Here is a 14,572-nt window from a genome sequence, read left to right as displayed (position 1 = left end):
TTTCCATGGGTTTGCCTTGGTATCGTGTTCATACTGTCGTATTGAATGATCCCGGTCGCTTGCTTTCTGTTCATATAATGCATACGGCTCTGGTTGCTGGTTGGGCCGGTTCAATGGCTCTATATGAATTAGCCGTTTTTGATCCCTCCGATCCCGTTCTTGATCCAATGTGGAGACAAGGTATGTTCGTTATACCCTTCATGACTCGTTTAGGAATAACCAATTCATGGGGCGGTTGGAGTATTACAGGGGGGACTATAACAAATCCGGGTATTTGGAGTTACGAAGGTGTGGCCGGAGCACATATTGTGTTTTCTGGCTTGTGCTTCTTGGCAGCTATCTGGCATTGGGTATATTGGGATCTAGAAATTTTTTGTGATGAGCGCACAGGAAAACCTTCTTTGGATTTGCCCAAGATTTTTGGAATTCATTTATTTCTCTCAGGGTGGCTTGCTTTGGCTTTGGCGCATTTCATGTAACAGGATTGTGGTCCTGGAATATGGGTGTCGGACCCTTATGGACTAACTGGCAAGGTCCAACCTGTAAATCCGGCGTGGGGCGTGGAAGGTTTTGATCCTTTTGTTCCGGGAGGAATAGCCTCTCATCATATTGCAGCAGGGACATTGGGCATATTAGCGGGCTTATTCCATCTTAGTGTCCGCCCGCCCCAACGTTTATACAAAGGATTACGTATGGGAAATATTGAAACCGTCCTTTCCAGTAGTATAGCTGCTGTCTTTTTTGCAGCTTTTGTTGTTGCCGGAACTATGTGGTATGGTTCAACTACCCCCATCGAATTATTTGGTCCTACTCGTTATCAATGGGATCAAGGATACTTCCAGCAAGAAATATATCGAAGGGTTAGTGCTGGGTTAGCCGAAAATCAAAGTTTATCAGAAGCTTGGTCTAAAATTCCTGAAAAATTAGCTTTTTATGATTACATTGGCAATAATCCGGCAAAAGGAGGATTATTCAGAGCGGGTTCAATGGACAACGGGGATGGAATAGCCGTTGGGTGGTTAGGGCACCCTATCTTTAGAGATAAAGACGGGCGTGAACTTTTTGTACGTCGTATGCCTACTTTTTTCGAAACATTTCCGGTTGTTTTGGTAGACGGAGACGGAATTGTTAGAGCGGATGTCCCTTTTAGAAGGGCAGAATCAAAGTATAGTGTCGAACAAGTAGGTGTAACTGTTGAGTTCTATGGCGGCGAACTCAATGGAGTGAGTTATAGTGATCCTGCTACTGTGAAAAATATGTTAGACGTGCTCAATTGGGTGAAATTTTTGAATTAGATCAAAGCTACTTTGAAATCCGATGGTGTTTCGTAGCAGTCCGAGGGGTTGGTTTACTTTTTGGGCATGCTTCGTTTGCCTTGCTTTTCTTCTTCGGACACATTTGGCATGGTGCTAGAACCCTGTTCAGAGATGTTTTGCCGGTATTGATCCAGATTTGGATGCTCAAGTGGAATTTGGAGCATTCCAAAACTTGGAGATCCAAACTACAAGAAGACAAGTAGTCTGATGCAAGATTGCTTTGTTATTTTTTGCTTCTACTTCTATTTGTGATTTGCCATAGGCTGCTGGAAAATCTTGATTTAAATCGCTGCCTTTTCTTTGATTCTTGTTCTTTCTTTATTCGGGAGATGATTCCAAAATAAACAGGTACGGAAGCTATAATTGTAAACCACGATCGAATTTATGGAAGCATTGGTTTATACATTCCTCTTAGTATCTACTCTAGGGATAATTTTTTCGCCATCTTTTTCGAGAACTGCCTAAAATTCTAACTAAAAAATGAAATGATTTTTCATTATCTCTCACTGAGTAATGAGCCTCCCAATATTGGGAGGCTCATTACTCAATTAATCCCATGTTCCTCGAATGGATCTCTTTAATTGTTGAGAGGGTTGCCCAAAAAGCAGTATATAAAGGCGTACCAGTAAAACTTTTAAGTAAACCAGATATAGAGATGGTGACTAAGGTTGTTGTTTCCATTATTATATAATTTCAAGATCACAATGGGTCTAAGGATAAGATTGTTTTATTTACAGCGGAATGATATACAAAGTCAACAGATCTCACTGAATACAAAATAAGATTTATGGCTACACAAACCGTTGAGGGTAGTTCTAGATCTGGTCCAAGACGAACTGTTGTGAGGATTTTTGAAACCATTGAATTCGGAATATGGTAAGGTAGTTCTGGATGAGGAACGACTCCTTTGATGGGTGTCGCAATGGCTTTATTTGCGATATTCTTATCTATTATTTTGGAGATTTATAATTCTTCCGTTTTACTGGATGGAATTTCAATGAATTAGATTCACAAGAATCACGAAGCCTCGCGTTTCAATACAAAAATTGAAACTTTTAGTTCCTTGATTTTTAGCCCCATTCTATTTCGGTAGTTCGACCTTGAAATTTATTTGTTTCTGTATTTCCGGAATATGAGTGTGTGACTTGTTATAATTGATCCTATTGATAGTACAGAAAATGGGTCTGTCATCTTGATCGAGATAGTTTTATCCTGTCGGATAGTCATTCTAGTATCTGAGCACGGAATATATGAAATGGATCACAAAGTATTTGAACTATGATCTATACTTAATATTCAAACTTCGCCGGACTCCAAAAAATTAAAGAAAGAGTTATATTATTTATAAATCGAAAGATTTTTATTCTTTCAAACTCTCATTTAGTTTATGCTTATTTTGATCAAAGGACAAACCTTTCTTTTCTTTTGTATTTTTATTTATTATATCTATTCTATTGATTGAATAAGTGATGATCCAATGGTTCTTACTCAAAGAATCTTGGACTTAGTTTGAAGGTTTTATTGAATCATCGCGGTTCTGGTATGAATCTGAAGTTTCAATTGATTCATAGGGTCTTAACAAGAGAATTCCTATCAAAAGAAAGAAAACAAGAATAAAAGCCACATTTCATACAAAGAACAAATCAAAGCAAAGAAAAGAAATAAGTAGGTAAATAGAAGATTCAAGAGGCCTGTAACGATCAACATAAAGACGACTGCGCTGACTTGATTTTTTGGCATTATAATTACAACTACAACAAAGAGCTTTCGGATTTTCACTCTTGTGTCTTCAGATAAAATTGAATGAAAAGATTAAGAAGTTTCAAACTTTCTATTCCATATCCGTTTCAGCTAATACTTGGGTGTTTTTGTTTGAGCTGTACGAGATGAAATTCTCATATACGGTCTCTCGGGGGGTTCTTGGTTTACCTATCTCAATAAAGTCTATGATTGGTTCGAAGAGCGCCTCGAAATTCAGGCGATTGCAGATGATAAACTAGTAAAATATTCCTCCTCATGTTAACATATTTTATTGTCTAGAGGAATTACGCTTACTTGTTTTTGGTACAAGTAGCTACAGGATTTGCTATGACTTTTTACTATCGTCCAACCGTTACTGAGGCTTTTGCTTCTGTTCAATACATAATGACTGAAGCTAACTTTGGTTGGTTAATCCGATCAGTTCATCGATGGTCGGCAAGTATGATGGTCTTAATGATGATCCTGCACGTATTTCGTGTCTATCTCACTGGTGGTTTTAAAAACCTCGCGAATTAACTTGGTTACAGGCGTGGTTCTGGGTGTTGGACCGCATCTTTGGCGTAACAGGTTATTCTTACCTCGGGACCAAATTGGTTATTGGGCAGTCAAAATCGTAACAGGCGTTCCGGAAGTTATTCCGGTAATAGGATCGCCTTTGGTAGAGTTATTACGTGGAAGTGCTAGTGGGACAATCCACTTTGACCCGTTTTATAGTTTACACACATTTTGTATTACCCTTCTTACTGCTGTATTTATGTTAATGCATTTCCTAATGATACGTAAGCAAGGCATTTCTGGTCCTTTATAGAGAATATAGACCATAGCTATATTGTAAACCAATAATTTATCTTATTACTTGGGGAGGAACAATAGTATTTCATTGCTACAAATATGGATTATTGAAAAAAATAAGACATGTATTTGGATATTTCCTTTCAACTACAAATAATATTCTAGTATTTATTTGACATGAATAGTTGAAGGAATTCTGAAGAGAAAATGGATTATGGGAGTGTGACTTGAACTATTGATTGGGCCGTGCAGAAATATGCCTTTATCTGCTACATTGAATTCACAACCAAATGTGTCTTTGTTTCAACCACCGTGTAAGCCCCATACAAAGGATAGGCTGGTTCGCTTGAAGAGAATCTTTTCTATGATCAGACCTGACGATGTTGTGTATAAATAGGGCTCCGTAAGATCCAGTAGAATAAGTGATTTGGCATAATCAAAATTAGATTTTAGTTTTTTTTTTACTTTCTTATCTTAATAGTATGAAAATGCATTCATTTCTTCTGCATCGACCCGATTTAATTATACTATCGGAGTGAAACAAGGGATCTAAAGAAGAGCAAAGGCTAGACTATATTAGTAACAAGTAAATCCTTTGTATGTAAAAACTCTCGATATTTTTGGGATAAAGGTGAATCGCAAGGCCTAAGACGACCCATAAAGCACTTGATCACGATCAATTTTGTACGCCTACTTGGGTATTGAGCATTTACCTGTAAAATGAAATTCTTGAATGTATAATGGCAACCCGTAAAATGGAATCGGGTAACTTTTTTTTCACATATGGAACCATTCATATATGTGGGGATAACATATAGATTTATTTTAAACATATAGAATATAGATTTATTTTATAGGTATCCGTTTGTATCCATTTGATTCGATTGACTTTGCTTGAGCCGATGATGAAAATTATCATGTCCGGTTCCTTGGGGATGGATCTAGAAAATTCACCTATCCTAATAACAAAAAACCTGACTTGAACGATCCCGTATTAAGAGCTAAATTAGCTAAAGGTATAATCATAATTATTGTGGGGAACCCGCATGGCCCAATGATCTTTTGGTATATTTTTCCAGTAGTAATTCTCGGTACTATTGTTTGTATCGTGGGCTTAGCGGTTCTAGAACCTTCAATGATTGGTGAACCTCATGATCCATTTGCAACTCCTTGGAAATATTACCTGAATGGTATTTCTTTCCTGTATTTCAAATACTTCGTACAGTACCTAACATGTTATTGGTTGTTCTTTTAATTGTTTCAGTACCCGCGGATTATTAATAGTACCTGTTTTGGAAAATGTTAATAAATTCCTAAAATCCATTTCGTCGTCCAGTAGCGACAACCGTTTTTTGATTGGTACTGCATTAGCCCTTTGGCTGGGTATTGGAGCAACATTACCGATTGATAAATCCTTAACTTTTAGGTCTTTTTAAATTGAATCAATTAAAAAAATATCATGATGTGTGTATCTAGGAGTAGTCACTTCAAAGGCAAAAGTGAATTCTCCCTAGATACATTTATTCAATTCTGGTCCGAATCTATGGATTGTGTTGAAGGTTCAAAATCCATTGATTAAAAATTTTGATAAATCAATTTAGAAATGCTCTTTCTACTTTTCTAGAATGCCTAATATTTGTTTTATATCTTCTATGCGAAAGTGTTCAATTTTCATAAGGTCTTCGATCGTTATTCAAAAGGTCCAATAATGTATGTATATTGACTTTTGAGACAATTATAGATCCTGGGAGGCAATTCTGATTGGTCAATAAAAAATATATTTCAATGCTATTTTTTTTTCTTTTTGTTAGTTTAACTAATCTATCATGAAACGGAAAAAGGTAAAGTAACATCGTGTTGATTGTTTTCAAATGTAAGTTTTCTTCTTCCGTATGTAGAAAGGAATAAATAAATCAATCAAATTACGAGAAGCTTCATGAAGTGCTTCTTTCGGAGTTAAACTTCCATTTGTCCATATTTCTAGAAAAGTATCTCCTGTTTTCATTATCATTCTATAACAATGAATACTATGATTCGCATTTGAACAGGCATGAATACAGCATCTATAGGATAACTTCCGTCGTGAAAGTTCTTTGGTTTTTATACCGTATCTCTATTTCTCTCGATTTGTAATCCAATACACAAATCAATTGGTTCGGTTAGGCTGGCTACATGCTGTGTATTATCAACGATTTCCACAGAAGGTGGTAAGATGATGTCTTGAGCAGTTATATATCCGGGACCCTTGGCACAAATAAAGGCGTTACGAGTTCCATACAAATTCCTCTCAATACAATTTCTTCAAATTCATTAAAATTTCATGGACTGATTCTTGAATACCTACTATGGTAGAATATTCGTGGGTATTTTCTCAGATTTTGCACGTGTAATGCATGTTCCTTCTAGTTCTCCAAGCAAAGCTCTTCGCATCGCAATGTCTATTGTGTTTGGCTTGGCTTTCATAAGTGGAGACAGAATAAAGCGTCCATAATAAAGGCGCTTACTATCTGTTCTTGATTCAACACACTTCCACTGTCGTGTCCGAGTCGAAGTGAGACTTTTACTTTCTCTCGAACCATAGTAATATTATTTTATTTGATCAGATCATTGAATCATTTATTTCTCTTGAAATCTCTTTGAGTGTTTATTTCACACACGCTTTTTTTTAGGAGGTCTACAGCCATTATGTGGCATAGGGTTACATCCCGTACGAAACTTAATAGTATACCACTTCTACGAATAGCTCGTAATGCTGCATCTCTTCCGAGACCAGGACCCTTTATCATAACTTCCGCTCGTTGCATACCTTGGTCTACTACTGCTCGAATAGCATTTCCGCTGCGGTTTGAGCAGCAAAAGGGTCCCCTTCTTAAACCCTTGAATCCACAAGTGCCGGCGGAGGACCAAGAGATTACCCGACCCCGTACATCTGTAACAGTAACAATGGTATTGTTGAAACTTGCTTGAACATGAATAACTCCTTTGGTATTCTACGTGCACTTTTCCGTGCAATACTGCGCCCATTCCTACGTGAACCAACTTTGGTATAGGTTTTGCCATATTTTATCATTTCATAAAGATAAGTCAGAGATATATGGATATATCCATTTCATGTCAAAACAGATCTTCTATTTTATTTGTTTATCGCTTTCTTTAAGATTAGCTTTTCTTCAGGAGTTCTTTTAGAATAGAAAGATTATCCTTGTCTTTGTTTATGTCTCGGGTTAAAACAAATTACGATAATTCGTCCCTCCTACGGATTAGGCGACATTTTTCAAAATTTTACGAACGGAAGCCCTTATTTTCATAGTTGTTATTCCTTAAATTTTTCCGAATTCGCTTATTGGAAGAAAATAAGTTTTTGAAATTTGAATTGATCCCCGAAAGAAATCTTGAAGTTGAAAAACTACCTAATCGTTCGAATCCTTGTTATGAAGTCTATAAATTATACGCCCCTCTGGTTGAATCATAAGCACTTACTTCACTTTTGTTGACTCTATCCCACGTTGGTAAACTCTCCTGAAACATAACCTAAAATCAGATCTTCATTATCTAAAGGAATCCAGAGGGGAGTGATTTACTAATTAAATTAAACCTTCATGAATCCATTTTTGTTCTTTATTCCAGGTAAAACTTCCTTGACGTATCAACTACCGTAGGGCAGGAGGAGTTCTATTAGACAACCCGTGCTTTTTTTTTTTTTTGCACAAATGGAGAGTTTCGATACAATTCGTATACCGGACAGATTACCATATAGAACACAAAATTTCTCCACCGATTCCTTCTAGTCGAGCCTCCCGGTCTGTCATTATACCCTCGAGAAGTAGAAAGAATTACAATCCCCATCCCGCCTAAAATCCTAGGAATTTGTTGATAGTTAGAATAGATTCGTAGACCTGGTCGACTGATCCGTCGTAAATTTAAAATAGTTCTATGTGGTCCTTTTCATTCCGTCTATGTCGTAGGGTTAAAAACCAAAAATATTTGTTGCGTTCCTGATGTTTCTTTACGTTATCGATAAAACCTTCCTCGTAAAAGTATTTTAACAATGTTTTCAGTGATGTTAGTAGATCCTATTTGAATCGTTCCTTTCTATTCATATCAGCATTTCGTATAGAGGTTATTATGTCAGCAATAGTGTCTCACCCATGGTAAACTAAAATTTTTGTTGCTCCCGAATTTTGATATAACCAACGTGGTCTTTTTTTTTTACTTAGTAAAGGTATATACGTGAGACACAATCTACTAATTAATCTATGCCATTTAAATACTCTAAATACTCTAACTATACTTGGGTCTCGTCTTATAATACCTCGGGAGCTAATGAAACTATTTTAGTGAAATTTAACTGTCTCAATTCCAAGCGATCGCACCAAAAATTCGAGTTCCTTTTGGATTTCCTTCTTGATCAATGACAACGGCAGCATTGTCATCATATCGTATTATCATCCCGTTGTCGCGTTTGAGTTCTTTACGAGTACGTACAATTACAGCTCTGATCACTTCTGATCTTTCTAGAGGTGTATTTGGTACTGCTTCCTTGATCACAGCAACAATAACGTCACCAATATGAGCATATCGGCGATTACTAGCTCCTATGACTCGAATACACATCAATTCTCGGGCCCCGCTGTTATCTGCTACATTCAAATGGGTCTGAGGTTGAATCATTTTTGAAATCTCTTTTTTCAATGTAACAAAGGACGAAGAAAAAAAGAAATATTGTTTGTCAAAAAAAAAAAAGGAAACTCGCAATTGTTTTTTTATTCCCAAGACAAGACTTCTTTCCTTTGGTTCTATATTCCTATCCTGAAATAATGAATTGAGTTTTTATAGGCATTTTTGACGCAGCTATTGAAATAGCCTTTTCTGGCTATTTTCGGCTACTCCGCTCATTTCATAAAGTATTCTGCCCGGTTTAACGACAGCTACCCAACACTGGGAGATCCTTTCCTGAACCCATACGTGTTTCTGTAGGTCTTACTGTAACGGGTTTGTCTGAAATATACGTACCATATTTTTCCACCACGGCGTACATTTCGTGTCATTGCGCGGCGCCCCGCTTCTATTTGTTCTAGATGTAATCCAAGGTTCAAGTGCTTGAAGAGCATATCTACTGAAATAAATCCGATTACTCTCGATAAGATATCCCCTTCATTCTTCCTCTATGTTGTTTACGAAATCGGGTTCTTTGGGGTTATAGTTGATGGTTGTTGTTTATGAATTCCATCTCTACTACAGAACTGGACATGAGAGTTTCTTCTCATCCAGCTCCTCGCGAAAAAAAAAATGAATAAAAAAATATTTAATTCTTAATCTTAAGATATACGGGTAGTTAATGAATAATTGAATCTTGGGATTCTTTGCTTTGCGATTTTATCTGATCTATTAGAAATTTGTATATCTTGTTTGGATCTATTGGATATATATATAAGTATAAGGAATTAAACACGGATTCTATTTCTAGATAATGTCTTATCTTGGTTTTGTTATAATGTTATAACGAATCTTTATTTTGTTTTTTATCATATTCATATCAGATTCAGATCGACAAAAATTGAACAATCAAATTAAACTCAAATTTTCGCGGGCGAATATTTACTCTTTTTCTAGTTCAGTTGTCGGGTTAACCCATGACCTCTCAGAATCAGAATAAAAGAAATGCAGTGGTCTCTGGTTTGTTCCGCTATCCTCCTCGATAAATCATTAGGATTCGTTTTCAATAGAATCTCTGCATTCACGGGTTCCGCTGTCCCCATCGCTCTCGATTAATGCTTAGGTCTCGAATTCTCCAATGGAGCCTTAATTTATTAATATTTATTAATTTAATTTTTTAATTTAATATTTATTTAATAAAATAAAAATAAAATTTCTTCTTGAGTCAACCTTCTCAGTCTTTATTGACTTAAGTTAAGGCTCTTGATTTTTTCTTCAATGAACAGATATTCATCTAATTATTGATGAATTCTATTGATGCTCTATTACATTGCTCTTTTATGAGATGCTTCATAGACCTTACATATTGGAACCTATATCATTTCATTGCTATTTCTGTTTCTCTTTCTCTCATCCTCTATTTATCCACATACTTTTTATTTGTTTCACCAATTTCTGATCTATTCATAATCAGATTGGTTTTGTCTTTACTTAATGCAAAAAAATCAGTTGCTATAATGATATGACCAATATATCATATCTTTGACTGGATTCTTGATCCAGATAATCCGAAGCGATGAGTTGGTTATTAGTGCTATAGTTATTAGCTTATACTGTGGTCCGCCCATTTTTTTGAATCCCAAGCCTAAAAAACCCAACGAGTCGCACACTAAGCATAGCAATTATATCAAAATGATCAATCAAATTTTTATTTATCCTTATAGAATTTAGATCGCTCATTTTTTTGATTTTATGTTCAATCAAAAATCAAAGAATTTGTTATTTTTTGTTCTATCGCAGAATAGAACGTAAAGACAAGCAGAGTCTTATTCTTATTATTCTTCGTCTATAAATATCCAAATTTTGATTCTAATAACCTATAGATAGTTTGAACTCTATAAGAGTAATACTCACCCTTTGCCCAATGGTTTGTAGAGGAACTCCACTTTCTTGGATCCATTCGACACGTGCGATTTCTTTTTCCGTCGATACGCCCTGCAATTTGTATTTGAATTCCTTTTGTATCCGCTTGTTTGAGTTAATTCAATAGCCTTTTCATTGCTCTTCGAAATGAAACTCGATTCTTTAATTCGTCCGGCTATAAATTCGGCAAGAACATTAGGGTGCCCATAAGGATTTCCAATTTTGTAATAGCAATGTTGAGTTTTTGTCCATACACCAAGTTCTTTTGCACATTCATCTGTAGTTCTTCGAGTTTTCGTGCTTATCTTCAATTAATAATTTAGGAAATCCTATATAGATTATCACCTGAATTAGATCCAGTTTTTTGAATTTATACGTGCACCCCTCGACACCAGAAGATAGTCTCATATTTTTGTACATAATTCTTGATATAAGCCTCTTATTTTTTATCTTCTTGTAGACCCTCGAATACTTTTTTTTCGGTTGTGCAAACTAAAGAGAATGATGACTTTGGCTTGTACCAAGTTGGAAACCAAGTGGATTTATTTTTGTCCCATAATCCTCCCACTACTATATATTAGGATATGTCATATTTGTGTTCTTATTTATCCTTTTTAGCCATCCCAGCCATCCGGTGTTTTTTTGGTTTTGGGCGAAGTATATATCTGTCAAGTGGTTCAAATTCAAGATCTTTCAATGCAAGTTAGGCGACAAGTGGGTCTTTTATCAGATAACCCGTCCTCGAGCTCGAGGTTTTAGTCTTTCAGAGTAGTTCCTCATTTACTGTGACTTGACTAATGATTAAACTCGCTTCATTGAACCCCTATTGTGACGAGAGCATTTGCTGCTGCAGAATAAACCAATTTTAAAATGGGATAACATGCTGATAAGGCATGAGTTCTAGTATCATAAGTGTTTCTTCGTAGGAACGTCCACGAATCTGATCAATTATTCTTCGTGCTTTAGAGCAGACATACATATGTTGACCTAAAGCGTATACTTCGTCTGAAGTTGTATATGGGTTCCTCCTGTGTTTCTTTTATCTTTATCATAAAGTTTACCTCACTAATGAATTATTAATTAATCTCTATTTTTTTTTTATTATAATTTATTATAATATTAACGACGAGATTTATTATCATTTTTGCGTGTCCGCGAAAATTTAGTAGTAGGTGCGAATCAATTTATGTCCTACCATACGATCCGTTATATAAATGGGCAAATGTTCTTTCCATTATGGATAGCGATAGTATGGCCGATCATTGTGGGTATAATGGTAGATGCTCGAAATTGCTATTATTATTTTTCCGCTTTGTATTAAGCCTTCGATTTTTTTAATAAATGATTTGCTATAAAAAGGATTTTTTTTAGTGAACGCGCCATTTTCTTTTTAAAAATATATTTTTTTGTTTTTGTAAAGACGAAGAAAGAAATAATCTTCCTATTTCATCTGTCGACGAAGAATCAAATTATCACTATATTTATTCCTTTTCTACTTCTTCTTCCAAGTGCAGGATAACCCCAAGGGGTTGCGGGTTTTTTTTCTACTAATTGAGCTCCTCCTCACCACCCCCATGGGGGATGGCCTATAGGGTCTAATAACTACCTCTTACTACAGGACGCTTACCTAGCCAACATTTAGATCCGGCTCTACCCAAACTTTTCTGGTTCACCCCAACATTCCCCACCTGTCCGACTGTTGCTGAGCAGTTTTTGATATCAAACGGACCTCCAGTTGGTAATTTTAATGTGGCTGATTTCCTCCTTTGCAATCAGTTTCGCAACAGCACCTGCTGCTTTCTAGCTTAATTGTCCACCCCTTCCAAGCGTGATTTCTATGTTATGTATGGCCGTGCCTAAGGGCATATCGGTTGAAGTAGATTCTTCTTTTTGATCGATCAATCAAAACCCCTTCCCAAACTGTACAAGCTTCTTCCAAAGCATACGGCTTTCTGGATGTAGATGATGATATCTATACAGATGGATTCGTATAATTTTATCGTATAATTCTTATATATATTGTACAATGAAGTACACATGAGTGGATATATAGGAATCCAAATCTGTCGAACCACCCATGTTATGATCTTCTACATCCTAGGTCTTCCTGTTCCGTCATCTGGCTTATGTTCTGGGTATGTAGCATTCAGACCGAATGACTCCATGAAATTACGTCGATACTTCCACATATTATGGGTAACGTAGGAGACATCTCTATTTTTCCCTGGGGAATCTTTTAGAATTACCACTGCTTAGCTTTCAATTCGCCTCTGACCATCAAATGAAATGTGAATAACCCGTCCTCTCTCTCTTTGAAACAAGGGCGCTTCTGGTTCTGTCGGTGCTTGAAAACAATTTTGTCTTTCCATATTACTATATCTCTAGAGTCAATAATTTTATATGAGGAACTACTGAACTCAATCACTTGCTGCCGTTACTCTTCAGTTTTCTGTTGAGGTTCATCCTGTAGAGGTACTCAAATTGGATCAGTGATCGATTTTTAGGTTTCTGTCGTAAACCCAATTGGTTCCTTCCAATTACGTAAATCAATAGTTCAAACCGCACTCAAAGGTAGGCATTTCCCATTTTATAGGAACTTCTGTACCAGAAACAATGGTATTCTCCAATTATAGCCCCTCTGGGATGTAAAATATATCTCTTCTCACCATCCCCATAGTGTATGAGATAAATGTATGCATTTCTGATTAGGGTCGTATTCTATGGTTACGATTCTACCATATATGTCTTTTTCATTTCGTCGAAAATCATTCTTACGGTATAGACGCTTTATGACCTCTATGCTGCCTTGCGGTAATGATTCCTCTGGCATTACGACCTTACCACAACGATGCTGTCCATAGATCAAATTATTTCGTGGATTGGATTTCACTTGACTGTCTACGGCTCCATTGCGTGTGCCCGGGTAGAAGTTTTATAAATGTATCGCTGCATGCTATTAAGTATTTTGATTTCAAGTTCTTTTCGTTCTAAGAGGTGGAATAGAATAACCTGCTTGAAGCGTAATGATCATACGCCTGTAATGCATTGTATGTCCCATAATAGGTCCCATTCTTTCACCCTTTCGGGGAGTCGATGACTATTCATAGCTATTACCTTGACACCAAAGAAGAGTTCGGACCCAATGCTTTATTTCTGTCCTAGTTGATCCTGATTCGACATTAGAAGTATATTGATTTTTCACCAATAACCGAATACTTTTGTCTGTAACTACTATATATTTGATTCCATCCATAAATCTATTTTCTTCCCTATGAGTTCGAGTCTCAATAAGAATGCTAGTTCTTACTGTTCATATGTTATGATATGAATATACCACACCAATTCGTTATGTATAGATGATGAGATTCCATTGATACAGAGCCAATTCCAATAGACTTATTGAGGGTCCCATTGGCGTATCCAGTAGAATTGAACCTACGAATTCGCCAATTATGAGTTGGCGAACTATTCAGCCATGGATGCTTAGCGGGGATCCGTACATGGTGAATAACCAAATTCCAATTGAAATGAAATCTTTAGGATAAATCAATGCAATTTAGGAGGAATCAATGAAAGGACATCAATTCAAATCCTGGATTTTCGAATTGAGAGATATTGAGAGAGATCAAGAATTCTCACTATTTCTTAGATTCATGGACCCAATTCAATTCAGTGGGATCTTTCATTCACATTTTTTCCACCAAGAACGTTTTATAAAAACTCTTGAACCCTGAATTTGGAGTATCCTACTTTCACGCAATTCATAGGGTTCAACAAGCAATCGATATTTCACGATCAAGGGTGTAGTACTATTTGTAGTAGCGGTCCTTATATATCGTATTAACAATCGAAATATGGTCGAAAGAAAAATCTCTATTTGACAGGGCTTCTTCCTATACCTAAGGAATTCCATTGGACCCAGAAATGATACATTGGAAGAATCTTTTGGGTCTTCCAATATCAATAGGTTGATTGTTTCGCTCCTGTATCTTCCAAAAGGAAAAAAGATCTCTGAGAGCTGTTTCCTGGATCCGAAAGAGAGTACTTGGGTTCTCCCAATAACTAAAAAGTGTATCATGCCTGAATCTAACCGGGGTTCGCGGTGGTGGAGGAACTGGATCGGA

The 14,572-nt window shown here is 36.4% G+C and overlaps 1 protein-coding gene and 1 pseudogene across 1 annotated transcript; one reads left to right on the top strand and one right to left on the bottom strand.

The window, feature by feature from the left end:
* Positions 1–5,305, top strand: LOC128288308 (photosystem II CP47 reaction center protein-like; annotated as a pseudogene).
* A 2,917-nt stretch (positions 5,306–8,222) lies between these two features.
* On the bottom strand, positions 8,223–8,725 carry LOC128288311 (50S ribosomal protein L14, chloroplastic-like). Its single transcript, XM_053024839.1, has one exon. The coding sequence runs from the start codon at positions 8,538–8,540 to the stop codon at positions 8,223–8,225; it is 318 nt and encodes a 105-aa protein (XP_052880799.1). The 5' UTR covers positions 8,541–8,725.
* Positions 8,726–14,572: the final 5,847 nt, after the last annotated feature.

Source organism: Gossypium arboreum, unplaced genomic scaffold (genome assembly GCF_025698485.1).
Source record: "Gossypium arboreum isolate Shixiya-1 unplaced genomic scaffold, ASM2569848v2 Contig00200, whole genome shotgun sequence".
NCBI classification, from domain to species: Eukaryota; Viridiplantae; Streptophyta; class Magnoliopsida; order Malvales; family Malvaceae; genus Gossypium; species Gossypium arboreum.
The sequence above is the reverse complement of the archived record's forward strand: the minus strand, read 5'-3'. Positions and strand labels throughout refer to the sequence as shown.

Excerpts from the sequence above, each read along its gene's own strand:
- LOC128288311 (XM_053024839.1), bottom strand. The coding sequence starts at position 8,540 with ATGATTCAACCTCAGACCCATTTGAATGTAGCAGATAACAGCGGGGCC.